This window comes from Stomoxys calcitrans, chromosome 1 (genome assembly GCF_963082655.1).
Source record: "Stomoxys calcitrans chromosome 1, idStoCalc2.1, whole genome shotgun sequence".
NCBI lineage: Eukaryota > Metazoa > Arthropoda > Insecta > Diptera > Muscidae > Stomoxys > Stomoxys calcitrans.
Genome location: NC_081552.1, coordinates 183,606,283 through 183,633,372, shown reverse-complemented (window position 1 = coordinate 183,633,372; position 27,090 = coordinate 183,606,283). Strand labels below are relative to the sequence as shown.

Below are 27,090 nucleotides of genomic sequence, written 5' to 3'. Positions count from 1 at the left end.
ACACCTTTTTGGTGGGTATAAAAACATCAGTTTTTTGGTACACTCTAATGTAAATACTTATACACAATCTCATGGCAGCCGGTTGTACGCACCGTATTGACCCGATGGAATACTTCATCGACAAGTGCTACCGCCTCAGTGTACGTGTTCGTCCTTTTTTCGTCACGGGAGAGGCACATCCTGGAGTGCCTTCTCCGCACGCTTCTGCTCCGTGCCGAGATTAAAAACAACCCTGGACCCTGGTTCTGTTCGGTTTGCCCGAACCACCTCCATCACCGGTCGGTGTCGGTAAGGTGTAATCGGTGCATGGAGTGGGTACATTTCCGATCTTGTTCTGGCCTAACATCACTAGAGGAGTATAGTTATACTGGATATATTGCTGTGCGAACATAGCCAGCAGTAGGCCACAAGCGTCGTAGTCGTCGCCTTCTGCGTCCTCGTCGTCAGACTAGGTAACCCCCCGACCTCTCCCGTGCGGCAATATACGCAACGGCAGCATCCCAGCCCCAATATTGCTAGGCCAGTGCCGGAAGGACATTTCCATTACATCCCCTGATCTCCTAAGTGACGTATCCTGGCAAGCCGTCATTTCTTTGGCATCAGACCACCTCCCCATAATTCTCACCATCAACCGACAACCCGACTTCCTAACCTCTGAGCGCCAGATGTTTATCAATCAGAAGAAGGCCGATTGTGCTGACTTCAGAGAGTACACAAATCGCCGCTTCAGTGAACTGACACCGCCATCGAATGTGCTAGTTGCCGAGAGGAATTTCCGAAATTTCATCAAGGCAGCAGCCGCTCGCTTTATACCACCCGGTCGAATACCCCAGGTGCAGCACAATTTCTCGGCGCAGGCAGTGGCACTTGCTGACGAGAGAGATGGGATTCGTTGTATGAACCCCACTATCCCCAGAATCAGCGAGCTGAATCTGAAAAGAAACAGGGTAGTTAACAAACATAAGCGGAATTTGTGGCTGGAACACTTGGAGCAATGTAACTTAGGCTCCAGTTAACGCAAGCTGTGGTCTATTGTTAAGTCACTCTCAAACCCCGGTAGACGAGATGACAGGAACTCAGTAACTTTTGGCGACGTAACCGTGACTCATCCGAAGAGATGGGCCAGGTTGTTCGACCATCAATTTATTGTGCATCCCGAGAGTGACAGGGCAAGGAGGAGAGCCATTCGCCGTATTTGTGGTCTCCGAGCCAATGGACAGCCATCACAATTTACTGTCCTCAACCTGTCTTTGAACGCTCTTACAGTTCTCGATTTCTGGAAAATGGGCAGAGTGAACCCCTACTGAAGCCTGGAAAGGACCAGAGTTTGGGGGAGTCGTACAGACCGATCTACCTTCTCTCGCCAGTAGCAAAGACGCTTGAGGCATTACTCCTCCCGAGCCTCGTAGGAGAATTTCCATTCGCCGAGCATTCACATGGATTTCGAAGACTGCATAGCACAACAACAGCTCTGCATGCCATCACCGCACACATTTGCCGTGGCTTCAATCAGCCCAGGCCATGTGACAGGACGGTCCTCGTGGTACTGGGCCTATCGAAGGCATTCGACACGGTCAGCCATGCCAAATTATTTGAGGACATCGCCAACACGTCCCTCCAGCCAGGCCTGAAACTCTGGGTCGAGAATTATCCGTGTGGAATTAAGTCATTTGTGGAATTAAGTGATGAGAAGTCGAAGCAGCGTAGAGTGAAACAGGGAATTCTCCAAGGTGGGGAGATATCTCCGGCACTTTTTAACCTCTACCTATCCTCCATTCCACCCCCTCCAGACGGTATAGAGATCATATCATATGCGGACGATTGTATGACCATCATGTGTCCCCAAACACTTGGCGTCATATTTGACAGATCTTACACATTCTCCCCACATGCCACAGCAATTTGCGATAAAGTCAAAAGTAGAAACAAGGTCCTCAAGTCACTTGCTGGCCGCATTTGGGGTGAAGACAAAGAAACCTCTTCAACCACGCACAAAGCAATTGGCCGGTTTGTGGTAAGTTATGCAGCGCCAGTGTAGTCTCTTCAGCTTTGTGACACCCAGTGAAATAATATTCAGATCTGTCAGAATGCCGCCCTCCGAACTGCGACGGGCTGTCTCCTTAGTTCACATGTGGACCACCTCCGTCAGGAGCCAAAGATCCTACCAGTGCGAAGATATAACTACATGCTGTCTAAGCAATACCTTTTAGGCTGTTATCACAGAGACCATCCAAATCATCATTTTGTGGATAAGTATTCACCGCCCAGAAACTTTAAGGTAGATCTACACGTTCGTGATCGTGAGGTTCAGCACTACAAGAGAGAACCTCTAGATCAAGCGGCATTTCATGCGGGTGTAGACAACATTCATGCAGACACGGTAGCAGATGCGGTAAATAGCTACCGGGTAAATGTAGTCCTTGGAGAACTACCGCCTCCCATTACACCTGAAGAAGTTGACCTCCCCCGGCAAACCAGAGTAGTTCTGACTCAATTTCGGCCCGGCAGATGCAGCCGCCTCTACTCCTACAGAGCATGGATTGATGCGGACGTGAAGATGTATGTCCCGATTGTGACCAGGGGCCACACGATACACGTCACCTGTTTAACTGCCCAGCCAGACCCACTCGACTCAGATCCCTGTGGACGCACCCTACCTTAGCCACAGAGTTCCAAGATCTTGACACTCAACAAAATCAAACAGACGAAAGATAGAACACAACAAACTGCTACAACAACAACAATAATTTATATGCATTTTAAGGACACAGCTAAATAATTCGTCTAGTTATAAATGAAATGAAAGCTATTAGATTGCCCAAAAAGTAATTGCGGATTTTTTAAAAGAAAGTAAATGCATTTTTAATAAAACTTAGAATGAACTTTAATCAAATATACTTTTTTTACACTTTTTTCCTAAAGCAAGCTAAAAGTAACGGCTGATAACTGACGGAAGAAAGAATGCAATTACAGAGTCACAAGCTGTGAAAAAAATTTGTCAACGCCGACTACATGAAAAATCCGCAATTATTTTTTGGGCAACCCAATAGTATATCGTCTCGCCTACAGGGTAGGGTGTTAGAAGAAAATAAATTGCCGCATACGCAATCGAGTGAAATCACTTAATAGTCAATTAAATCGCGAGATCTATTTGAATGGCTAAAGGCAGAGTTTCCGAAAACCCACTAAAAAAAGGATATGTCACTTACATTTTTAATGGACTCCAAAACTTTTCTTTGTATAAAAGATTACATCCTGCTATTGTTGCTATCCATTTGCATGGCCTTAGTATTCGTTGCCCAATTTCGCTAATATCCAACAGCATTGTTTTCATTTTTGTTGCTTCGCACCGCAATGTCACTGTTTATTGTGAGATGACTAAATCTCCAACAAAGTTGATGGCATTTATATGAGCCGTATGACAAGGTCTGCCTACAAATTTTTTTTTAGAAAGCTTCACTTTCGACATTTTTTTTTTGTACGCCCAGCCTATTCAAAAAGACAACAACTAATCGATTATTATATTCATGGTTGTGGTCATTGAACATATGATGACCACAATAACTTCGCACAATCATTTTCAGGACGTTTTTTTTTTTCAATTATCCTGCGGTAAAACATCCTAGTTTTGAAATTCAATGCTACACTAAATGCTTCTGATTGTTGTGGTTAGATATATTCTGGCGACCGCTGCTATGTGGTCAAACAGCGGCCACTGACTCTTGATGCACAATCCAATAGGCCAGGCAGCGTGGATTGTACATTGTCCAAAACCACTCTGTGCGCAACACTATCTCTGGTAATACAAGTACTTAGAGATGTATGGTTCCTATCGATGAGTGCTGTCCGATTGAAGTTCAAACTCAATAATAAGGGGTCTCCTTTTTATAACCGAATCCCCTACAAATATCGTCAGCATTAATAGGGGATAACCACCGCTGAAAATTTGTTTCTGATGTTCTCGCAAGGATTCCAACCAGAGCGGACATGCTAACCTCTGCGCTACGGTGGCCTCCGAACTGGGCTTATAGAAAAGATTATCCGGTTCCTGTAGTTTGTATCAAACGGACGTCCTTGCAAACAAAAAAAGTAGGATAGTGATTAAAACATAATCTCTTAATGATTTTTAGCGAACTCTTGAGAAAGACTTTCTGAATTCTTATACCGTCTACTGTTGCCGTTCAATATTCACCTGTCTTGGGTGCCGAGCGCTGAGATAACCCAATTAATTGTGAAGCTTGCATGACTAGTAAGTACCTTACACATTTCAGACGAACTGCAACCTGAGGCTACTCATCTGGCAACAGTTAGGTTAGATTAGGTTTAAGTGGCAGCCTTCCATCGGTCTCACTTAGACATTTTCGTCCATTGTGTTACCACAAGGGCAGCAGAAGAAATATGCCTTCAAGTTCCTACAGTTGAACCATCCAGATCGCTTAAAAAAACACAACAACATGCGAATGTTCACATGAGGAGCCAAAGTTGAACTCCTTCCGACTGCCAGTGCGGGACACACACACAGCAGATGTCCTATAGTCTCTTCTTCCTTCCTTCTTCATCAAGTCTAGATTAGGCTACATTATTTTAAAATGTTCACAACCCCTCTTTGTTGCCCTTCGGGTCTGATCCTGAAAACCTAGCTTACATGTCGCTAGAGCCATATTAACAGATTCCATTTCCCCTGCAATGTGGAAGCCAGTTCATAGTCTCGCCATCTCTTCTGCTCTACCATTCCCTGGGATATGTCCAAGGCCCGAGATCGAAAACAGGTGAATTTTAAACTGTTCAGCCATCCCGATGAGAGATCTGCAACAGTAGAAGATGGTTTTTGAGTTCAGATATATGTTCCCCAGAGATTTAATAGCTGTCCGAGAAAATATGTATGCCAATCGTCATAATGACATTAAGTCTTAGCCATTTCAACACTTCTTTAGCTGGAAGAATCACCGCTTGATATATATACTACAGTTGTCGGGTATCCTTCACGATATGACCATACCATATTCTGTAGAGCGCACCCCAAAATCCACCTAATCGTCTAGTTTGGAACCATCCTTTAAGAGGTCTATTTAACTTATCTTACCAGTAATGTCGTAGCTCCAATCGATTTTATCGGGAAAAGTGGTGCAATTCTTTTTTAACAAAAAGCGGATCAAGCAATGTGTGATCCACACTACATGGAACATCGGGCATTGTATCAAGGATAACATAGGGTCCGTAGCCGACACATGACGAAAGAGAAAGTTTACTTAGAGTCACGGCAGTGGTCACAGCAATTGGTTTAGTCACAATGTAGAGTGGCATCAGATGATGTCACCCTCAATGCGGCTGTGATTCACAAACAAGCCATGCTTTGGATCTGGTTGAGTATTGAACAGCAGGTGGACTTTTGAAACGCCGTCCACCAGACCACAACACCATGTAGCATTATAGATCTGACAACTGCAGTATATAATCAGTGCATGACATGTGGTGTAAACCCATTAACTTTTACCAATATCTCTCTCCCAGATGTATAGGGCATGTCCAGCAAAAATACTCAGGTATTTTGCGCTCTCAGTAAATGGAACATACTCTCCTCCCAAGGAAACAGGTGACACTGTAGGTATCTTGTATCTCCTGCTAAAAAGAACTACTTTGGTATACCACTTCGCTGTCCCACGTAGAGCTTTATAAGGTATACCTCTACCAGTACTGGTAAACTTTCCCCTAACCGTAATAGCTTCGTTGTTGTTGATGTAGCTAAATTTTTATGTGTATTTGTGCAAGGGCCGATGCCGCCTGGCCTGTCATGCATACGTGATCACTTTTACACTTTATTCTTCCAACGTCAATAATTGTGGCCATATTCTCAAGTAAAGAATATAGGTGTACTGTCACCTTCATGAGATGCTCCTCTGCTGACCCATCTGTTCAGATTTACAGATTTATGGGGTGGGGTGGCCCCATAGACACTTTTCCCGAATATTGATAACAGATTCGTGCTTTATTCCTAAATACTTTTCATTTGATCACCATATTGCTATATTCGTAAATTTGTCCTCTTTGGGGGTTGTTTTATGGTAGGGGCGGCCCCCCAAACACTTGGTCCCACATTTGGATATCAGATTTGTATTTAATACTAAAATACCTGTTATTTAAGCCCCATATTGCCATGGTCAGTAAATAAGTCCTGTTTGGGTCGTGTTATGGGGAAGGGGTGGACTCTCATTTGGATGTCAGATTCGCAAATACCTTTCATTTCAGTTCTATATTGCCCTTGTCGGTAAATATGTCCGATTTAGGGGTGTTTTGGGGGTTGAGGTGGTCCCCCTAACACTTAGTCCCACAATTGGATATCAGATACGTTTACTTATCCTAAATACCTTTCATTTGAGTTCAATATTGTCGTCATTGGTCTATATATGGGGCGGCCCCCCTAAGATCACACAAAATTTCGCTTAATTCACAACAGTCATCTTTAAGATCTGGTGTTTTGGAAAATTAGGGTAAGGGGGAGGGTCCGGTAAGGGTGAGGAGACATGGGACGCCACGACGTGTGCATATCGTATGCAGATGGAAGGTGCGCATAAACAATGGCTCAGTGGAATCTGCTCTAGAGACTCTGGATAAAACACTGGCTGTTATGATTACCGAGACGTGAATCAATAACTTCGTGATTCATGCCGGGCCATGTGGGAAGGCCGGAAAAAGATACTCACAAACGTCACTCTAATTTTTGAGGGACATTGGGCATAACACTGGCTGTTATGTTTACAGAGACTATGAGTGTTGAGGAACTAGGATACCAGGACGTAAAAGTAAGTGGACGAAGGTTCCACAAACATAGAACAAAGAATTCTGTGTCTGGACAAAACGCTAGCAGCTGTGGTTAAAAATACGTCATTCACTCATGGCGTGATTGGCACACTAAGATACCGGGTAAGCAGGCCGGCGGAAGGTACGCACATACAATAACTCAGTGGCTCCTGTGCCTGACTGACATGCTGATTGTTGTAGTTAACAAGACCTGATTTACTCACGGTGTGGTTGGGGCACTAGAATAACGGGACGAGTGAGTAGGAGGAAGGAAGGAACGCTCAAACAATGGATTAGTGGGTCGTGGTTAAAACGCTAGCTGTTATGGTTCCAAAGACGCAATTCACTCACAGCGTGTTTGAGTCATTCTCATACAGGGACGTGTATTTAGACGGATGGAAGGTGCGCACAAACTATGGCTCAGTGGCACCTTGGTAATGCTGCAAGTTATGGTTATAGAACCGCGAATCAATCACAGCGAGATTGTGGCACTGGGATACCGGGACGAGTAAGAAGATGGCAATTAAGCGTGCACAAAATCTCGGTGGGTTTTGTCTGAGAGACTCTGGGCGAAACGCTGGCTATTATGGTTACAGGGACGTAATTAACTCACGTAATAATTGAGGCACTAGGATATCGGGACGTGTGAGTGAGCGAACAGAAGGTACGAACAAGCATCGGCGGGCTATCATAGTTACTAAAACGAAATTTTCTCACGGCGTGGTTGAGACACTACGATACAGGAAAGTGTGAGAATGTAGACGAAAGGCAGGCACATACTATGGTCTAGAGTCTTCTACACTCAAAAAATAATTCATTAGCCATAAACGAACTTTTGGCCAAGTAAACTTCTTTGAAGAAAAACTTTGGGACTTTGTTAACGATAAAACTGGAAGAGTTTGTGAAGAATACAGAGGATGGATATTTCTTAATGGCGCAAAATATTGTCAACAATCTATGCGCTAGAGAAATTGTTGTTGCCTCCAGCTAAGAAACACAAGATATAAACAAACCAAAAAAATCATCATTTCGTGTAACAACTCGGTTTTTGCTGTACACGAATCATTTTTGGCTTAAAAAAAATTTTGAATTTTTACGTAAAAGAACCACAATTTACTATTGATGAAACACATAAAAGCTTTACAATAACTGAAGTGACATAGACATCAAAATGTGGCAAATTCACCACTAAAATTCAACGGTGGAAGAAAATGTTGCACAGTAACTAAAAAAGTATTGTTGTACTTCCCCAATAAAACAGATATGTTTGTCGTAAAAACATTCCAAACGTTTTCTTTTTGTGTGGGTGTGTCTGAGAGACACTGGGCAAAACACTAACGGTTATGGAAGTAATTCACTCACTGCGGAATTAAGGCACTTGTGAGTATGTGAACGCAAGGTACGCACAAACTATGGCTCGTATCTGAGCAAAACGCTGGCTGTGATGGTAACAGATACACTAGTGGCACTAAGATACCAGGACGTTTGAGCAGACACACGGCTCAGACATACTGGCTCAGTGGCTCCTATGTCTGAGGAACACTGGGCAAAACGTCCGTTATTATGCTTGCAGGGACATTATGACACTCAAGCCGTTAGTGTATAAGTTACTATCATAAAGTATAGAGTTTTCCACTAAAGACTTGAGGATTTTTTTTAAATAAAACTCAAACCATTCGAGTTTTTCCAAAAAATTATTATCGGCTTGAAGTAAAGGGCGATTTGTTAAGAGCTGTAGGAAAGTAAAAAAAAATTATTTTAATCGATAGTACGATCCATATAATTTAATGTTTGAAGATTATTTCATGCAAATATTGACCGTGACTGCGCCTCAAATGGTTCATCCGCTTAGTCCAATTTTGGCATACTCATTCCAACATTTCGGCCGAATAAATGCTTCAAAGCTGTCTTCCAATTCGTCAATTGAAGTGGGGTTGTCTGTACAGACATGAGCTTTAACATAGCCCCACCAAAAAAAAGTTTAAAGGCGTTAAATCGCACGATCTAGATGGCCAATTGACCGGTCTCGAACATGAAATAGAAAGTTCACCCAACTCGCCTCTCAATAAGTCCATTGTTATGCGTGCTGTGTGGCATGTGGCACCGTCTTGTTGAAACCACATGTCATGCAAGTCAAGCTCTTGCAATTTGGGCAAAAAAAGTTGGATATCATCTCACGGTAGCGCTCACCATTAACAGCTATGTTACGATTCGCATCATGAAGAGTAGAGGAAGTACGTTCCAATGATACCACCAGCCCACAAACGGCACCAAACTGTGACTTTTTCTAGATGCATTGGCAGCTTTTGCAATGCTTCTGGCTGATCTTCACTCCAAAATCGACAATTCTGCTTATTTACGTACCCATTGAGCAAAAATGAGCTTCGTCATTAAAGTGGAAGAAGCGCGCGATGAACTTGCTTAACAGGACACGCATTTTGATAATAAAATTCAATAATTTCCAAGCGTTGTTCGTTTGTAAGACGATTCATGGTTAAATTATGGACCAAAATGAAGATGTTTGACAGTGCAACAAAACACGAAACGTGCGTGAGCTGTTCATACCAGTGTTGTCAAAAAGATAGTAGCAAATAACTCAATATTTATATGGTGGTAGATATTGAAGTTCATCCTTGTTAAAATTGATGAACGCTTTCCATAATGAAAAATGCCTTATATTGTTTTACGCAGGTTCTCCTTTATTTGCAGTGATTAAAAATAAACAAGTAAGACCGTTCCAAGTTCGGCCGGGCCGAATCTTACAATATTTACCCTCCACCATGGATCGCATTTGTCGAGTTCTATGCGCGGTATCTCTTTTTAGACAAACAAAGAATATTGAATAAGAACTGTTATGCTATTGGAGCTATACCAAGTTATAGTCCGATTCGGACCATAAATGAATGCTGAACATTGTAGAAGTCATTGTGTAATGTTTCAGTTCAAGAAGCAAAATCCGGAGAGAGGTTTATATAGGAGCTGTATCAAGCTATAGATCGATTTAGACTATATTAGACACGTATGTTGAATGTCATGAGAGACGGGGTTGTACAAAATTTCTGCCAAATCGGATGAAAATAGCGCCCTCTAGAAAAATTTCGGTCCAATCGGACGAGAATTATATGGCAGCTATATCAAAACATGCGCCGATTTGGCCCATTTACAATCCCAATCTGCCTACACTAATAAAAAGTAATTGTGCAAAATTTCATGCGGCTAGCTTTACTCCTTTGAAAGATAGCGTGCTTTCGACACACAGATCCACGGACGGACATGGCTAGATCGACTTAAAATGACATGAGATCAAGAATTTATATACTTTATGGGGTCTCAGACGCATAATTCGGGGTGTTACAAACAGAATGACGAAATTAGTATGCCCCCATTCTATGGTGGAGGGTATAAAAAGATTTTTTATTTTTCTTTATTTTTTTGTGCATACGACTATGGTTCAATTAACTTCTAAACATTGTAGTGTAAATCGAAAATTGTTTTACTAGCAACAATTTTCTACATAAATTCCCGCAAGAAAAGGAAATACGAGAAACTAGATCGAAATATCTGTAAAAATTAATTAAATTCATTAAAATAAGTTTAATAACATATTAGATTTTTCCTATTCTAAAATTACCATTAAAAATGTCACAAGCGACATTGTTGTGAATCCTCCAACGTCCATTGCAATTTGTTGATTCGATCTCATTATTATCATTTGTGACAAAAATTTGAATTCCTTGTCCTCGTTAAACCAGTCAAGCTTATACACTTCTATGGGTATACGCTCATTCTGAAATTGAAAATAACATCAATGAACACGTGGAAAACTGAAATTTGGTAGGACCACATACAATTTTGCATATCGAAACCATGTTACACCATGGATGTTACGTTATACTATTAAATTCTAATACATTTCCCATGAACATTCCAATGAGTGCAGTGCGATTAAAGTTTAAGCTCAATGATAAGGAGCCTCTGTTTTTCTTTTTGCCGTGTCCAAACGACGTGCCGCATAGCGACACCACTTGATAGAGAAGGGATAACATGGTGGGATACCTCACAAATGTAACCAAACGCAAAAAAATCCTTATTAGCCATAAACGAACTTTTCGACTTTGTTTATTATACCCTCCACCATACGAAGGGGGTATACTAATTTGTAACTCCTCGAAATATTCCTCTCAGACCCCATAAAGTATATATATTCTTGATCCTCATGACGTTTTATGTCGATCTAACCATGTCCGTCCGTCCGTCTGTCTGTCGAAAGCACGCTAACTTTCGAAGGAATTAAGCAAGCCGCTTGAAATTCTGCAAAAATATTTTTTTTAGTGTAGGTCGGTTGGGATTGTTAATGGGCCATATCGGTCCATGTTTTGATATAGCTGTCATATAAACCGATTTTGAATTCTTCAGCCTCTAGAGGGCGCAATTCCTATCCGATTTGGCTGAACTTTCGCATGACGTGTTTTGTTATGATTTCCAACAACTTTGCTAAGTATGGTTGAAATCGGTCTATAACCTGATATAGCTGTCATATAAACCGATCTGGGGTCTTGACTACTTAAGTCTCTAGAGGGCGCAATTCCTAATCGATTTGACTGAAATTTTGCATGACGTGTTTCGTCACGACTTCCAACAACTGTGCCAAGCATGGCTAATAAACTGATACAGCTGACATATAAACCGATCTTGAATCTTGACTTCTTGAGCCACCAGAGGACGCAATTCTTATTCGATTTGGCTGAAATTTTGCATGAGGTGTTTCGCTATGATTTTCAACAACTGCGCGAAGTATGGTTCAAATCGGTTCATAACCTGATATAGCTGACATATAAACCGATCTGGGATCTTGACTTCTTGAGCCTCTATAGGGCGCAATTCTCATCCGATTGTACAACGGCTTCTCTCATGACCTTCAATATACGTGTTTCATATGGTCTGAATTGATCAATTGCTTGACATAGCTCCCATACAATTGCGTGCTTTATAAGCTTAAGAACTCAAGACCCAAGATCGGTTTTATATGGCAGCTACACCAGATTATGAACCGATTTGAATCATATTTAACACAGTTGTTGGAAAACACCACATGCAAAATTTCAGTCAAATCGGACGAGAATCGCGCCCTCTAGAGCCCCAAGAACTTAAGCCCCAAGATCGGTTTATATGGCAGCTATATCCAAACATGGACCGATTTGGCCCATTTACAATCCCAACCAACCTAACTAATAGAAAGTATTTGTGCAAAATTTCAAGCGGCTAGCTTTACTCCTTCAAAAGTTAGCGTGCTTTCGACAGACATACGGACGGACTAACGGACGGACTGAAGGATGGACTGACGGACGGACAGACGGACGGACATGGCTAGATCGACTTAAAATGACATGACGACCAAGATTACATATACTTTATGGGGTCTCAGACGCATATTTCGAGGTGTTACAAACAGAATGACGAAATTCGTGTACCCCCATCCTATGGTGGAGGGTATAAAAATAATGGCACGAAAATGTTTACGATTTTATTCCATTTTTTGGGCGAGATGAATCTTTTAAGTTACTGCAAACAAGACAAATAGCGCTCGTATGTCAAAACGTACTGAGTACGTATAACCTCAGAAATATCAAGCTTTGTGATAAAGCTGTCAGTTGGTAGATTGCAACACAAGGGGTGTCCAACCCTGAAATATGAAAGGCAACCCCCTAAGGCGCAAGATATTGTTAAATAATCTATGCACTGTATAAATCCTTGTTGCCTTCAGCCTGGCGCCACAGTGGGATAGAATCGAAAAAAAAACTAGTACAAAATCTGCCGTTTGAGAACGGTTAAAAAGGGTGATCTTTTTGGCGACACTGGCTTAAACAGCTTACGCATGTTTCGTGTTTTGTTTCACTGTCAAGCATTCTCAGTTTCGAGAACTCTTATACAAGTTACAGTTTCAGCGAAATCAGGCTTATGGAACTAAGGCCATACATTGGAAAATTGGTCCAAATGGCAGATATATCTATATAGATTAATCTGGATCAGATGTCGGGAGGCTTAGAACGACTCACTATTTCAAATTTCAACGAAATCTGGTAATAAATAAAGCATTTATGGACTTCTGACCCTTAATTGGTCTGTATGGTAGCTTTATCCTAATATCTTCCGATCTTAACCATATTTGGGTCAGATTGCGGGAGGCTTAAAACAACTCACTTTTTAAAATTTCAGCGAAATATAGTAATAAATAAAGTCTTCATGGGTTTCAGGCTCTTAGTCGGCAGATCGGTCCGATTATGGCAGTTCAAGAACTTAACCTGCGTGAAGCAAAAAAGACGTATCTGTGCCAAATTTCAGCTCAATATCTCAATTTTGAAGGCTGTAGAGTGATTACAACAGACGGACGGACTGACGAATCATCGAATTGACGGGCAAACACACGGACATCGTTAAATCGCCTAAGTATTTTATGACGATATATACGGGTTGCTTTTGCTTTTCATTTTTCGGTATTGGACAAATTGTGTTGCAATCAGCTAACTGACAGCTCTATCGTAAAGCTTGACGTTTTTGAGGTTATACGTACTCAGAACGTTGTGACATACGAGCGCTATTTGTGTTGTTGTGTTGAAATCGCGCTACAGTCTTTAAAAAGAGATATTGAGCTCAAACTTTGCACAGATTTTTTTTTTTTTGTCCATTAGCAGGTTAAGTTCGAAGATAGGCTATATCGGACTATATATTGATATCGTCCTTAAGTAGGGTCTTAGGCCCATAAAAGTCACATTTATTATCCGATTTTGCTGAAATTTGGGACAATGAGTTGTGATAGGCCCTTCGATATCCTTCGTCATTTTGGCCCAGATCGGTCCAGATTTGAATATAACTGCCATACAGGCCGATTCGGTGATTTAGGGTCTTAGGCCCATAAAAGACAATTTGGGGCAGTGAGTTGAGTTAAGCCCCTCGACATACTTCTGCAATATGTCACAGATCGGTCCAGATTTGGATATAGCTGCCATATAGACCGATCTCTCGATTTAAGGTTTTGGAGCCATAAAAGGCGCATTTATTATCCGATGCCACCGAAATTCGGGACCGTGAGTTGTGTTAGGACCTTCGACATTCTTCTTCAATTTTGCCTAGATCGGTCCAGATTTGAATATAGCTGCCATATAGACCGATCTCTCGATTTAAAGTCATGGCCCCATTAAAGGCGCTCCGACTTCACTGAAATTTGACACAGTGACTTATGTTAGGCTTTTTGACATCCGTGTCGTATATGGTTCAGATCGGTTTATTTTTAGGTTTATATTTGGACCGAGGTCGTAGTTCATTCTAAGAAGAATTTCGTGAGCCTTAGAGGGAGCAAATTCTCGTCCGATTTGACCGAAATTTTGCACGTGGTGTTTTGATAACACTTCCAACAACTGTGTTAAGAATGATTCAAAGAATGTCATATAAACCGATCTTGGGTCTTGACTTCTTGAGCCAATAGAGCACGCAATTCTGAAATTTAGCATGAGGTGTTTTGTTATGACTTTCAATAACTGTGCTATCCGATTGTACAACGGCTTCTCTCATGATCTTCAACATACGTGTTTCATATGATCTGAATCGATCAATAGCTTGATACAGCTCCCATAAAAACCGATCGCCCGATTTTGCTTCTTGAGTCCCGAATCGGACTGTTATTTGATATAGCTCCTGCTCCGTCCTTATTCATTATTCTTTGTTTGCCTAAAAAGAAATACTGCGCAAAAAACTCGACAGATGCGACCATAGTGGAGGGTATATAAGATTCGGCCCGACCGAACTTAGCACGCTCTTACTTGTTTACTACTTTCGACGTGGATTAACTCAACAACAGTGCATCGACGAACTTAATTAAATTTTTGGCGATGAAGCTCTATTAAGGACCAGTGTTTATCAATGGAAGGGTTAATTCAACCGAGGTCAATTGTTGTTCCAATAACCATTGATATTGTGCGCCAACTGACATTGCAAGATCATCATGTGACCCATTGTGAGATTGAGGCAACCTTAGGCATTATATGGACTAGCATACATTCAATATTGCATGAACATTTTTTAGTCAAAAAAATTTTGTTCTCGTTGGATCCCACACAATTCTTAAATCGCTCAAAAAAGGCTCGTGGCGATTGGTCGAAAGAAATGCTCCAAAAATAGGCAAAAACTGCATTTTTGAGCACTCAAAACATCGATTTTATAAGTCATCCTCCATATAGACCTGACTTGGCACTGAATGACTTCTTTTTATTCCCGTTCTTAAAAAAATAAAATGAGAGGTCAACGTTTCTCGGCACCTGAAGTAGCGGTTGATGCGTTCAGAATGCATGTTTTTTTAATTCCTCATCAATCAGAGTGGCAAAAATGCTCCGACAATTGGTTCAAACGCATGCAAAGTGATCTCAATGGGGAATATTTGAAAAAACAATAAAGCGATTTTCGATGATTAATATTTGTTTTTGTGTTCTCTAATCTCGAAATATAAAAGGCAACCCTCGTATTTCCAAATGTTTCTGGGACGACTCACCTTATATACTTCCCCTAAGCCACACATATCTTATATATAACAAGTAAAAAGGCGTTAAGTTCGGCCGGGCCGAACTTTGGATACCCACCACCTCGGGTATATATGTAAACCGCCTTTCATCAAAATTCGGTGAAAAATTCATAACTTGTGTCCCATATCAGTTATATTAAAATATGTTCCGATTTGGACCAAATACTAATAAGTACAGTAGATATATCTAAAAATAAACCGATCTGAACCATATACGACACGGATGTCGAAGAGCCTAACATAAGACTTTGTCAAATTTCAGTGATATCGGATTATAAATGCGAATTTTATGGGGCCAAGACTTTAAATCGAGATATCGGTTTACATGGCAGCTATATCCAAATCTGGACCGATTTAGGCCAAGTTGCATAAAAATGTCGAAGAGCCTAACTTAAAGCACTGTCCGAAATTTGAACGAAATCGGACAATAAATGCCTCTTTTATAGGCCCAAAACCTTAAATCGAGATATCGGTCTATATGGCACCTATATTCAAATCTAGACCGATCTGGGCAAAATTGAAGAAGGACGTCGAAGAGCCTAACTAAACTCACTGTCTCAAATTTCAGCGACATCAGACAATAAATGCGTCTTTTATGGCCCCAAACCTAAAACCTAGATATTGGTCTATATGGCAGCTATATCCAAATCTGGACCGATCTGTGCGATATTGCAAAAGTATGTTTAGGGGCTTAATTTAACTCACTGTCCCGAATTTCAGCGACATCGGACAATAAAAGAGCATTTTATGGGCCCAAAACCTTAAATCAGGAAATCGGTCTATATGGCAGCTATACCCAAATCTAAACCGATCTGGGCCAAATTGACGGAGGATGTCGAAGGGCCTAAGACAACTCACTGTCCCAAATTTCAGCAAAATCGGATAATAAATGTGGCTTTTATGGGCCTAAGACTCTAAATCGGCGGATCGGTCTATATGGGGGCTATATCAAGATATAGTCCGATATAGCCCATCTTCAAACTTAACCTGCTTATGGACAAAAAAAGAATCTGTGCAAAATTTCAGCTCAATATCTCTATTTTTAAAGACTGTAGCGTGATTTCAACAGACAGACGGACAGACGGACGGACATGTCTAGATCGTCTTAGATTTTTACGCTGATCAAGAATATATATACTTTATAGGGTCGGAAATGGATATTTCGATGTGTTGCAAACGGAATGACAAAATGAATATACCCCCATCCTTCGGTGGTGGGTATAAAAATCAATTTGTATTTGTTTGTAGGTTTGTTTGTTTGTATGTTTGTGTGTTCCTTATAGACTCAGAAACGGCTGAACCGATTTTCTTGAAATTTTCACAGATGGTGCATAATGAAAATAGGGTACTACATTTTTTGATATCTGAATGGGGGGGGGGCGGACCCTCCCCCTTACCCAAATTTTCAGAAATGCCAGATCTCGGAGATGGGTGGTGCGATTTAAGCGAAATTTTGTGTGCTCTCATATAGTACCTTAAAAATAAAAATTTGGTGTCAAAATTTCGGATGGGGTACCTAGGGGGCCGCGCCAACCTAAAACCTACCAAACATATATTTAGACCAATCACGACAATATGGGACTCAAATGTAAGGTATTGGGTTGCCCAAAAAGTAATTGCGGATTTTTCATATAGTCGGAGTTGACAAATTTTTTCACAGCTTGTGACTCTGTAATTGCATTCTTTCTTCTGTCAGTTATCAGCTGTTACTTTTAGCTTGCTTTAGAAAAAAGTGTAAAAAAAGTATATTTGATTAAAGTCCATTCTAAGTTTTATTAAAAATGCATTTATATTCTTTTAAAAAATCCGCAATTACTTTTTGGGCAACCCAATATTAAGGATAAAAGAACGTATCTGATATCCATTTGTCGGACCAAGTGCTAGGGGGACCACCCCAAACCCCAAAACACCCCTAAATCGGACATATTTACCGACCATGGCAATATGGGGCACAAATTCAAGGTATTTGCGAATAGAATACGAATCTGATAACCAAATGTGGGACCACGTTTCTGGGGGTCAACCCCTTCCCCAAAACACCCCCCGAACAGGACTTCTTTACTGACCATGGGAATATGGGGCTCAAATTAAAGGGTTTTCAGTGTAGAATTAGGATCTGATATCTAAATATGGGACCAAGTGTTTGGGGGGCCGCCTATCCCCAAAAACCTCCCCCAAAATGGAAAAAATTACCGACCATAGCCACATGGGGCTCAAATGAAAGGTATTTGGGAGTAAAGCTCAAATCTGATGTCAATATTCGGGAAAAGTTAGCCACCCCACCCCCACAACACCACCCAAATAGTAAGTATTTTCTGACTATTGTAATATGGGGCTCAAATAAGAGGGTTTTTAAAGTGGAACACGAATCCGATATATATTTTCAAGGCCAATTCACTGAGTGGCCGCCCGTTCCCCAAAACACTCCCCAAGGCGGTCATGTTTGCCGACTATGGAAATATGGGGCTCAAATTAAAGGTATGTGGGAGTAGACCACGTATCTGATATCAACATTAGGGGCCAACTGTCTAGCGGACGTCCCACCACCATAACAACCCCCAAAGAGCACGTATTTGCTCACCAAGACAAATTGGGTCGTAAAGAGAGTGGAACTAAATATTTATTATTTTTAGGGCCAATACCCCAAACCGGACATATTTGCTGACTTTTGCAATAAGGATTTTAAATGAGATTTGAAAACGAATTTGATATCCAATTTTGAGGCCAATGGCAATATGAGGTTTAAATAAATGATATGTAGATATATGAGAATAGAGAACGTTGCTGATATATTTTCCGGGCTTAGTGTTTCGGCGACCACCCCAATCGCCAAAACACCCCTAAATCGGTTATATTTACCGACCATGACAATGTGGGCCTAAATGAAAAGTATTGGGGGGTAGAGTAAGAATTGATACCCATTTTCGGGACCAATTTTATGGGGGTCTACCCCTTTCCCAAAATACCCCACAAACAGCAATTTTTTACTGACCATCGCAAAATGGAGCTCAAATAAAGGTATTTGGGAGTAGAATTCGAATTTGATATCCAAATGTAGAACCATGTATTTAGTGCATCACCCCTTTCCAAAACACCCCCAAAGGGAACAAATTTTTCGACTATGCCAATATGTGGCTCAAATGAAAGGTATTTAAGATTAGAAAACGAATTTGATAACCTATTTTGGGGCCACGTGTTTGGGGGACGCCTCATCCTGTAAACTCCTCTTAAGCCAATGGCAATATGGGGTTTCAATAAATGGTACTTGAGAAAAGAGCACGATGCTGATATTTTTTCAGAGCCAAGTATCTGAGGGACCACCTCTCCGAAGTATTATAAGAATGGAGTACACCTTACATCCAAACTTAAATACGTAGACCAATAAAGATCATATGGGATTCAGATAAAGGCATTTATATTGTTAAACTGTTAGTTAAGTTAGCATGGTATTTCACTAAAAGATCTTTAGTTGTCGAAAATAAATATTCCAAGGAAACTTTTGTTCCATATAAAGTGAAATAAGGCTCAGCGGAGCGGGCCCGGGTCAGCTAGTTATATATATATACCGACCATGGCAATATGTGGCTCAAATGTGGTTTAGGGAGTAGAGTATGCATCTGATATTCACTTTCGGGACAAAGGGTTTGGCAACTCCAATTCGCTACCAAAACCAACAGAATGAAGGAGATCTTACATCCAAACTTTTATGGGCGGACCCCTCGCTTACCCTTGTTTTGAAAAACGCCAGATCTCGGTGATGGGTAGGGCGATTTAAGAGAAACGTGGTTTGCACTCTTGTAGTCACTCAAAAACAGAAATTAGGTATCCTAATTGGGGGTGTAGGTATCTAGGGGAGCCGACCCACCTTCAAAGCCCGCCAAATGGATAAATATACCGATCATGAAAATATGGGGCTCAAATAAAAGGTATTCGATGGTAGAGCATGAATCTGATATACGGGGTCCGCCCCACCCCCCAATCTATCATAGCAAAATAAGGCTTAAATGAAGGTGTCTGGGTGTGGAGCACTACTTTGATATCCACATTGGTGGCGAAATATAAAAAGGGCTGTACTACCTCCAAATAGGAGTTATTTCCCGACCGTGCCAGTTAGAGCTCAGATAAAATAACAGAGTGAAAGATGGCGCAGCGGAGCGGGCCATGTCCAGCTTGTAACACCCATATAAACCTACCTGTTTTCCGTTTTACGGTGTTTATATTAAGTTTTGTGTTTTGGTGTACAATATTTAAGGGACTATAGTAGAATTTTCCGACGAACATTTTTGTAGAATATTATAAAATGCTAGAATCCCAGGGGCCAAAAACCATTTTAAAGAAATTATAGAAAATATTGAATTGGTGCAAGTTTATGCAGTTGAAATTTAGCTTTTTTGATTCAGAACACTTCACTGAAGAACACTGAAAAAAAATTATGACGGCTCAAGTCGTCTGTTTTTAGAACCACTCTGATGAAAATTTAAATTTTTACAGTTATAACTTTATTTTTATACTCACCACCGAAGGATGGGGGTATATTCATTATGTCATTTCGTTTGCAACACATCGAAATATCCATTTTCGACCCTAAAAAGTATATACATTTTTGATCAGCGTAAAAATCTAAGAAATCACGCTACAGTCTTTAAAAATAGAGATATTGAGCTAAAACTTTGCACAGATTTTTTTTTTGTCCATTTGTAGGTTCGAAGATGGGCTATATCGGACTATATCTTGATATAGCCGCCATATAGACCGATCCGCCGATTTAGGGTCTTTGGACCATAAAAGCCACATTTATTATCCGATTTCGCTGAAATTTGGCACAGTGACTTATGTTAGGCTTTTCGACATCCGTGTCTTATATGGATCAGATCGGTTTATTTAATTTAAGGGGTTTCTTAAAGATTAGTAAAAAATTCATAACAATTTGCAATATTTACCTCTGATGTTATGCGCTGGCCATTAAAACAAAATATGCCAACTTCAAAAAATATGCCGGTACTATAGAGCAGTACCTTAATGAAAATGGTGGCATCGTTTCGCTGGAAAATGATGAACAAATTATTATATTCTAAAGATTAGAGAAAACGATTAAAATAAGACTCACCCCATCCACACTGGCATGGAAAATCAAAAGACATAACACCAAACAGGAAATCAAGAACATCGCTAATGACTGCAAACGGTACAGAGAATTAAGTTCATGGCAAAATCTAAACAAATGTGTGATTATTTTTAATTTATTTCATTCATTGACTTGAGTAATTTCCTTACTCCAAAATTCGCTGATGCAGCTTAATGCAAGTCTGCAAATATTTAACGCGTTGGCTGCGCATTACATGGAAGCTGGTGCTGTAGCTTATCAACAGGCGTAAAATTTTCAAAAGAGTAAGACAATGCATCGATAGTATGGAGAAGAGGCCGGTGAAAGCTGTGGCACCTGGAAAATATGCAGTACATAGTCATGTAGTATATCTAAAGGGTGATTTTTTTGAGGTTAGGATTTTCATGCATTAGTATTTGACAGATCACGTGGGATTTCAGACATGGTGTCAAAGAGAAAGATGCTCAGTATGCTTTGACATTTCATCATGAATAGACTTACTAACGAGCAACGCTTGCAAATCATTGAATTTTATTACCAAAATCAGTGTTCGGTTCGAAATGTGTTCATTCACCGTTCAGCGATGAGGCTCATTTCTGGTTGAATGGCTACGTAAATAAGCAAAATTGCCGCATTTGGAGTGAAGAGCAACCAGAAGCCGTTCAAGAACTGCCCATGCATCCCCAAAAATGCACTGTTTGGTGTGGTTTGTACGCTGGTGGAATCATTGGACCGTATTTTTTCAAAGATGCTGTTGGACGCAACGTTACGGTGAATGAACACATTTCGAACCGAACACTGATTTTGGTAATAAAATTCAATGATTTGCAAGCGTTGCTCGTTAGTAAGTCTATTCATGATGAAATGTCAAAGCATACTGAGCATCTTTCTCTTTGACACCATGTCTGAAATCCCACGTGATCTGTCAAATACTAATGCATGAAAATCCTAACCTCAAAAAAATCACCCTTTATAAATCTAATTGATGTTTGCCACTATGCATCTCCATTGCTATTGCTTTACATACAGACTGAAGTTAAATAAACTTCTGAGCTCGAAATCATGTATTCTGCCACTTTGACTACAATCGTTTTCTCGCCATGCCACAAAGGAAAAGAGACTGGAAAAGCTAAATTTAAGGCAAACGGTAAATGTAAGGTTGAAGTACATATTTAATAATGCCATTGACTTTTGTATACTACTTACGATATTGCAACTCAAACTCCTGTCGATGAAAATGAAAATTGTAGATATTCATAGCCACACATTTGCCATGATACCAACCGCTTATGCATGCAACGCAACCAATAAAAATCTTTAATTGTAATTTAATATCATCCCAGGAGGCATTGAGAATGTTTTGTATATCTTTGATTATATGTGATGGGTTAACCAAATCTAAGGGAAGAGGATCGAATAACAAACCAAAAAACAAGTAAGAGCGTGCTAAGTTCGGGCGGGCCGAATCTTATATACCCTCCACCATGGATAGCATTTGTCGAGTTCTATGCGCGGTATCTCTTTTTAGGCAAATAAAGAATATTGAATAAGAATCGATTTGAATCGTACTTAATACAGTTATTGGAAGTGATACCAAAACACTACGTGCAAAATTTCAGTCAAATTGGATGAGAATTGCGCCCTCTACAGACTCAAGAAGTCAAGATCCAAGAACAGTTTATACGGCAGCTATACCAAAAAATGAACTGACTTGAACCATACTTAGCGCAGTTGTTGCAAGCGATACCAGAACACCACGTGCAAAATTTCAGTCAAATCGGACAAGAAGTCAAGATCCCAGATCGGTTAATATGGCAAATATATCAGGTTATGTACCGATTTGCGCCATGCTTAGCACAGTTACTGCAAGTCATAACAAAACACCTCGTGCAAAATTTCAGTCAAATCGGATGACAATTGCGCGCTCAATTGGCTCAAGAAGCCAAGAAGTCAAGATCCAAGATCGGTTTATATAACATTTATACCAGATTATGAACCGATATGAATCATACCTTACACAGGAGTTGGAAGTGATACCAAACCACCACATGCAAAATTTCAATCAAATCGGACGAGAACTGCGCTCTCTATAGACTCAAGAAGTCAAGATCCAAGATCGGTTTATATGGCAGCTATAGCACAACATGGACCGATTTGGCCCATTTACAATCCCAACCGACCCATACTAAGAAAAAGTATTTGTGCAAAATTTCAATTGTCGGAAGGACGGACGAACAGACGGACAGACATAGCTAGATTGACATAAAATGTCATGACGATCGAGAATATATATACTTTATGGGGTCTCAGACGCATATTTCGAGGTGTTACAAACAGAATGATGAAATTAGTATACCCCCATCCTATGATGGAGGGTATAAAAAAAGGTAAATCAAGTAAGGAAAGGCAAAATAGGGCGGTGGCGCTTTAAGCTAATGCAAGGAAAACAGGGCCGAACTTTGGATACCCACCAACTTGGATATATATTGGGTTGCCCAAAAAGTAATTGCGGATTTTTTAAAAGAAAGTAAAAGCATTTTTAATAAAACTTAGAATGAACTTTAATCAAATATACTTTTTTTACACTTTTTTTCTAACGCAAGCTAAAAGTGACAGCTGATAACTGACAGAAGAAAGAATGCAATTACAGAGTCACAAGCTGTGAAAAAATTTGTCAACGCCGACTATATGAAAAATCCGCAATTACTTTTTGGACAACCCAATATATTAACCATCCCACATCATAATACGGTTAAAAATGCGTAGCTGAACAGGGCCCACTCCGCTGCGTCTTCTTTCACTCTCTTATTTAATCCGGGCCCTATACATGTACGGTCAGGAAATAAATCCTGTTTGGGGGTGGTAATATGGTTCTTCAGATATTTCGACCCAAAGAGGATATCATATTGGTGCTCTACACCCATATATCTCATTTGAGCCTTATATTTCTATGGTCGGTAAATATGTCCGGTATGGGCGTATTTTTGGGGATGAGGCGGACCTCAATATATCAGATTTGTGCTCTAGCCTCAAGTATCTTTCATTTGAGCCCCAAATTGTCATTATTGGTATATATTTCGTTTGGCTGGTGGCTATGGAGGTGGGTCGGCCCCCTAGATATCTAAAACCTAAATATGGATAGCAAAATTCTGATTTTGAGTTATTAAAAGCAAACTAATTTCGCTTAAATCACCCCATTCCGAGATTTGGCGTGTTTGAAAATAGGGTAAGGGGAGAGTCCGCCCACTAAAGCTCGGATGTTAGATCTTCTTCATTCTCTTTGTTTTGGTGGTTGATTGAAACAGCCAAACTCTTTGCCTCGAAAAATTATATCAGCATATACCTCACTCCCACAAACCACAATTGAGCTACACATTGCTATAGTCGGTATATCATGTTACACAGATGGATCAAAGCTAGAGGACAGAGTGGGCTTGGGGGTCTACATTGAAAACCCAGGGACTGAGATCTGTTTTAGACTGACTGACCATAATACGATCCTGCAGGCGGAGATCCGGGCGATCACGGAATGCGTTATGTGATGTGGTGCTTACTCGAGGACGTCGAGTCTGAACATCTTTACCTACAGTAAAATTGCCATAAGGGCAAGAACAATCAGGACGGTAAGGTCACGAACAGTCTTACAGTGTAAGAAGGAGATTAACGCCTTCTCTGAGGATGGCAAAATCCTCATCGTTTGGGTGCCGGGCCATAACGCAGTAAGGGGAAATGAAAGGGCAGACGATTTGGCGGTGAAGGCCAGAGAACTGCCGTCAATAAACCTGGTTAACCCGAAGCCTTTCGGGTCGACGCAATCCGAGTTAAGGGAATGGACGACGAATGCGCAAGCAACATTGTGGAACAGCGAAACGGTCGGTAGGACGGCGAAAATCCTATGGGGGGATTTAGATCGTGAGAAGACGAGGCTATTGCTGAAAGGAAGTAGGAAGGAAGACAGTATAGTTATTGGTATCATAAAGGCATACATAGGGCTTCGAGCTCACTTATGTAAAATCGGTGCGGCAAGTGATAGCATGTGTAGGGCATTTGGGGAAGATGATGAGACGTTGGAGCATTTCATTTGTCATTACCCGGCTTTCGCGTCTAACAGATACCGGCACACAGATACAGACACAATATCGGAGATGAACCAACTTAGGGGGCTGGCATTGAAAACAATTAAGGATTTTGTAAGTAGAACAGAATTCCTAACTTAAAATTTATTTTTTTAGAGGTTACTTTATAGTTTTTAGAGCGCACAACAAGCCGATTACTGTCTAAGGTGTATGTCCATATTGGCATGGGGCGGATTAATATTTGCACCCTCTTTTCAACCCAACCTTACCTAAGGGGAATGTAAGATGGGACGGTCACCCACTCGCTTACCCCTGAAAATATTTGAGCATTGTGCTCTACTCTCAAATTCTTCTTTTTTTGAGGTTCAATTGCCACTGGTTTAGGAGAGTTTATGGGGTGAGACGACCCCAAACACTTGGCCTCAAAAGTGGATATCAAATTCGTTTTCTACTATCAAATGCCTATTATTTAAGCCCTTTTTTGCCATAGTTGGGAAACATGGCCGGTTTGAAGGAAGTCTAGGAGATGGACCCTGAAATAATATCAGCATCGTGCTAGATTTTGTGTGAGCCCCATAATGTCAAACATTTTAAAGGTGGCGATGAAGATATTCAGTATCTAGAGGGCGGAATTCTTATTTGATTTGGCTCAACTTTGCATGAAGTGTTTTGCTATGGCTTTCAACAACTGTGCTAAGTATGGTTCAAATCGGTCCATAACCTTATATAGCTGCCATATAAACTGTTCTTGGATCTTAGCTTATTGAGCCACTAGAGGGCGCAATTCCGATTCTTGGCTGAAATCTCGCATGCTGTATTTTGCTATGACTTCCAACAACTGTGATAAATATGGTTCAAATCAGTGCATAATCTGATATAGCTGCCATATAAATATTTTATAATATAATTTTTACTTTTTACTAATATAATTTTACTTGTACTTTTGTACAACGGCTTCTCCCATGACCTTCAACATACGTGTTTAATATGGTCTTATCGATCTATAGCCTGATACAGCTCTCTGCCGATCTGCCGAATATGTTTCTTGAGACCCAAAAAGACGCAATTCTTATCCGAATGGACTGAATTATTACCCTATGACTACTACGTTCTTCAACATTCAATTCACTTATGGTCCCAATCGGACTATAACTTGATATATCTCCAATAGCATAACAATTCTTATCCATTGTTCTTAGTTTGCCTAAAAAGAGATACCGCGAAAAAAACTCAACAAATGCAATCCGTGTTGGGTAGGTATATAAGATTCGGCCCGCGCCGCACGCTCTTACCTGTTTTTTATACTGCTTATCTAATTCAATACTATATTTCAAAGCTACTACTTGGGATACAACATTTTTAAAGATCCGCAGGTCCTCCTGTGTACATCCCGATTTGAGGATAAAAAGTATACTCTACTACCAAAAACCTATTGCTGACCTATTCTATCGTAATCGGTCTTCATATAACAATTTAATTTCTTTTTTTGGGTAGATATGGGGAAGGGGGATTGCCCTCTGACTCATCCTTTCATTTGATAACAATATTCTCGGTCGTCCTAAATGACAGTTTGGTGTTGTTTTTATTGGGAGGAGATTTTCGGTCCTATCGACGCTAAGACCCAAAAAAACAACTTATTTGAGTGCTTTATTGTCGCGATCTACATATCCTGCTGAACGACAGGACATGACCCAGATACTTGAATCCATATATCAACATAAGATTCGAACTCTACTGACATAGACCTTTTTTAATTTCCATATTATCCCGATCGAACTACAAGTCCTGTTGAAGGGTATTAAGAGTGTGGGCCGGTACCAGACTCTGTCTCAAATGTGTATACCAGAAACGTAGTCAACTCCCAAAGACCTTTTATTTGATACCCATTTTGTGACGTTGGACATTTATGCCCGTTTTGTTGATTTTTGTGATTGGGGAGGCCCTGTAGACACCTTTGATCATATTCTTATAACAGACTAGCTGATCTTTTAGTGAAATACCATGCAAACTTGACTAAAAGTTTAACAATATAATGGCCCTTATCTGAATCCCACATGATCTTTATTGGTCTACGAATTTAAGTTTGGATGAAAGGTGTACTCCATTCTTAAAAAACTTTTTTTCAGCCCGATATTCTCATGATATCTGATTTAGGGGTGTTTTCGGGGTTGAAGTGGTCCACCAGGCATTTGGCCCTGAAAAAATATCAACATCGAGCTCTTCTTTCAAAAACCATTTATTTAAAACCCATATTGCCAAACACATGGCCGAAAATAGGTTATCGAATTCGTTTTCTAATCTTAAATACCACATATTGGCATGGTCGAAAAATGTTTACCCTTTGCGGGGTGTTTTGGGGAAGGGGTGATGCCCTAAATACATGGTCCTAAATGTGGATATCAAATTCGTATTCTACTTCCAAATACCTTTATTTGAGCCCCATTTTGCGATGGTCACTAAAAAATTGCTGTTTGTGGGGTATTTTGGGGCAGGGGTTGACAACCCAGAAAATTGGTCACCCTTTCATTTAAGCTCTACAT

General features: G+C 40.5%; 1 protein-coding gene across 1 annotated transcript in view; it reads right to left on the bottom strand.

The window, feature by feature from the left end:
- Window positions 1-10,288: 10,288 nt before the first annotated feature.
- LOC106095024 (odorant receptor 63a) overlaps window positions 10,289-27,090 on the bottom strand; it is a 62,228-nt gene continuing 45,426 nt past the window's right edge. The window contains exons 10-16 of the mRNA XM_059361159.1: window positions 21,681-21,872; window positions 21,502-21,603; window positions 20,645-20,810; window positions 20,478-20,583; window positions 20,311-20,412; window positions 10,430-10,585; window positions 10,289-10,359 (exon numbers count right to left, since the gene is read on the bottom strand). Of these exons, the coding sequence (XP_059217142.1) occupies window positions 10,309-10,359; window positions 10,430-10,585; window positions 20,311-20,412; window positions 20,478-20,583; window positions 20,645-20,810; window positions 21,502-21,603; window positions 21,681-21,872 (875 nt within the window). The 3' untranslated portion in view covers window positions 10,289-10,308. The remainder of the gene's footprint in view (window positions 10,360-10,429; window positions 10,586-20,310; window positions 20,413-20,477; window positions 20,584-20,644; window positions 20,811-21,501; window positions 21,604-21,680; window positions 21,873-27,090) is intronic.